This window comes from Cricetulus griseus (assembly GCF_003668045.3).
Source record: "Cricetulus griseus strain 17A/GY chromosome 1 unlocalized genomic scaffold, alternate assembly CriGri-PICRH-1.0 chr1_1, whole genome shotgun sequence".
In the NCBI taxonomy this organism is placed as follows: Eukaryota; Metazoa; Chordata; class Mammalia; order Rodentia; family Cricetidae; genus Cricetulus; species Cricetulus griseus.
Window position 1 is genome coordinate 208599085 of NW_023276807.1, and position 1645 is coordinate 208600729.

Consider the following 1645-nt stretch of genomic DNA (forward strand, 5'->3'; position numbering starts at 1 on the left):
TTAATCCCAGCACTTGGCAGGCAGAGGCAAGCAGATCTACTTGAGTTCGAGGCAAACCAGGTCTACTGACCAACTTCTAGGTCAGGCTCCAAAGCAATATAGAGACACTCTGTCTCGAAAAAATCAAATATAAAAATTTGCATTTACTTAAAACAGAGAAAATACGACCTTTGAAGTAGCAGTGATCCTCAATCCAACACAAGAGTTCATGATTTCCATGTCTTGTAGCAAATATTGCCACATTATCTATTTACTCTCTGGCCACCAGGTGGCGCAGCGCCCTTATACCATAGTATTTCCTGTGTGAATTTAAGACTCATTGATTCTGTTTTCAACAAGCTAAACATCTAGAACATTGTCTAGATGCCACTAAATATGGACTCTTCCACAGGCTTCGTGACTGCGATGCTCCTCATACTCGGTAAGTAAAGTGATTTAAACCTTTGAGACTTTTATATCAAAAAAATAAAAATAAAAATTTGAGCACTAAATCCATCCAAGAGCTTTCTCTTTAAGGTGACATACATATCTGTTTTGTTTTTGTTTTCCTCCAGCAAGGACCCATGGGGACTCAGTGACACAGACAGAAGGTAAAGTGACCCTCTCAGAAGAGGACATTCTTACTATTCACTGCAACTATTCAGCCTCAGGATACCCAACCCTATATTGGTACGTGCAGTATCCCGGAGAAGGTCCACAGCTCCTCTTCAGAGCCACGAAGGCCAACGAGAAAGGAAACAGCAGAGGTTTTGAAGCTACATATAATAGAGAATCCACTTCCTTCCACTTGCAGAAAACCTCGGTCCAAGAGTCAGACTCGGCTGTGTACTACTGTGCTGTGGGTGACACAGTGACAGAAACCACAGGGGGAGCTGAACACAAACTCAGCACCAGGGGCCTGGCTGCTGAGCTCCTGCCTCTGGAGTCGCTTTGGTTCCTCTGTGCTGTGTTCCTCTCTGTATCTCTGGTTGGCACACAAATCATACAAATAAATAGCAACAGAAGAAGAACGAGGAGTCTTCCATCCTCAACTCTGATTGGGACTAAAGCAGAATCTGTGCAAACGTCCCTCATGCGAAGCCTGAGATTCCCCCCAGTAAAGCCACGTGACTAAGGAAGTTTTCGCTTATCATAGGAGAAGTCTGTCCTTGACATTTTCTTCCATAACATTCTGGTAGAGCTGGCTGTCTCTCATATTTACAGGGAACAGGACAAGCCCAGAAAGGGGGCTTCTGCATAATGTTTTCTGAAAGTATGGAGGGAGAGGTGACAGGAGAGCCCAGTGTCCCCAGCACTAGGATTCCTATAGAGAAGGAAAGAGGACCGAGCCAGGCCTGCAGCCTAAGTTCTTAGAGGAAAGGAACTTCAACTGTGCTTGGTGAGTTCTGCTTTACTGTAAGATCGGAATGACGCTGAAACACAAGAGTGTGAGGAGCAAGGATGGAACTTTTCAGACACCCGAGCATTTACAAGGCAACCGGCTCTCTAAAGAGTCTCAGAAGTAGTTTCGGTGCTTGAGGAAGGGCAAGTACACACCTAATGCCCTCCCACATAAAATACATGCAGCATAAAGTGGACACCATCTACTCTCTCACGCTGAGTTCAGGCTGTGATACATAATGTTCCACAGGATATGTGCAGGCCT

General features: G+C 45.0%; 1 gene segment (V, D, J or C); it reads left to right on the forward strand.

Annotated features, from left to right (window-relative positions):
- Positions 1–363: 363 nt before the first annotated feature.
- LOC113832192 lies at positions 364–1114 on the forward strand. The segment is given in 2 exon segments: positions 364–421; positions 555–1114. Coding segments are annotated over 2 exon segments (618 nt in total).
- The last annotated feature ends 531 nt before the right edge of the window (positions 1115–1645 follow it).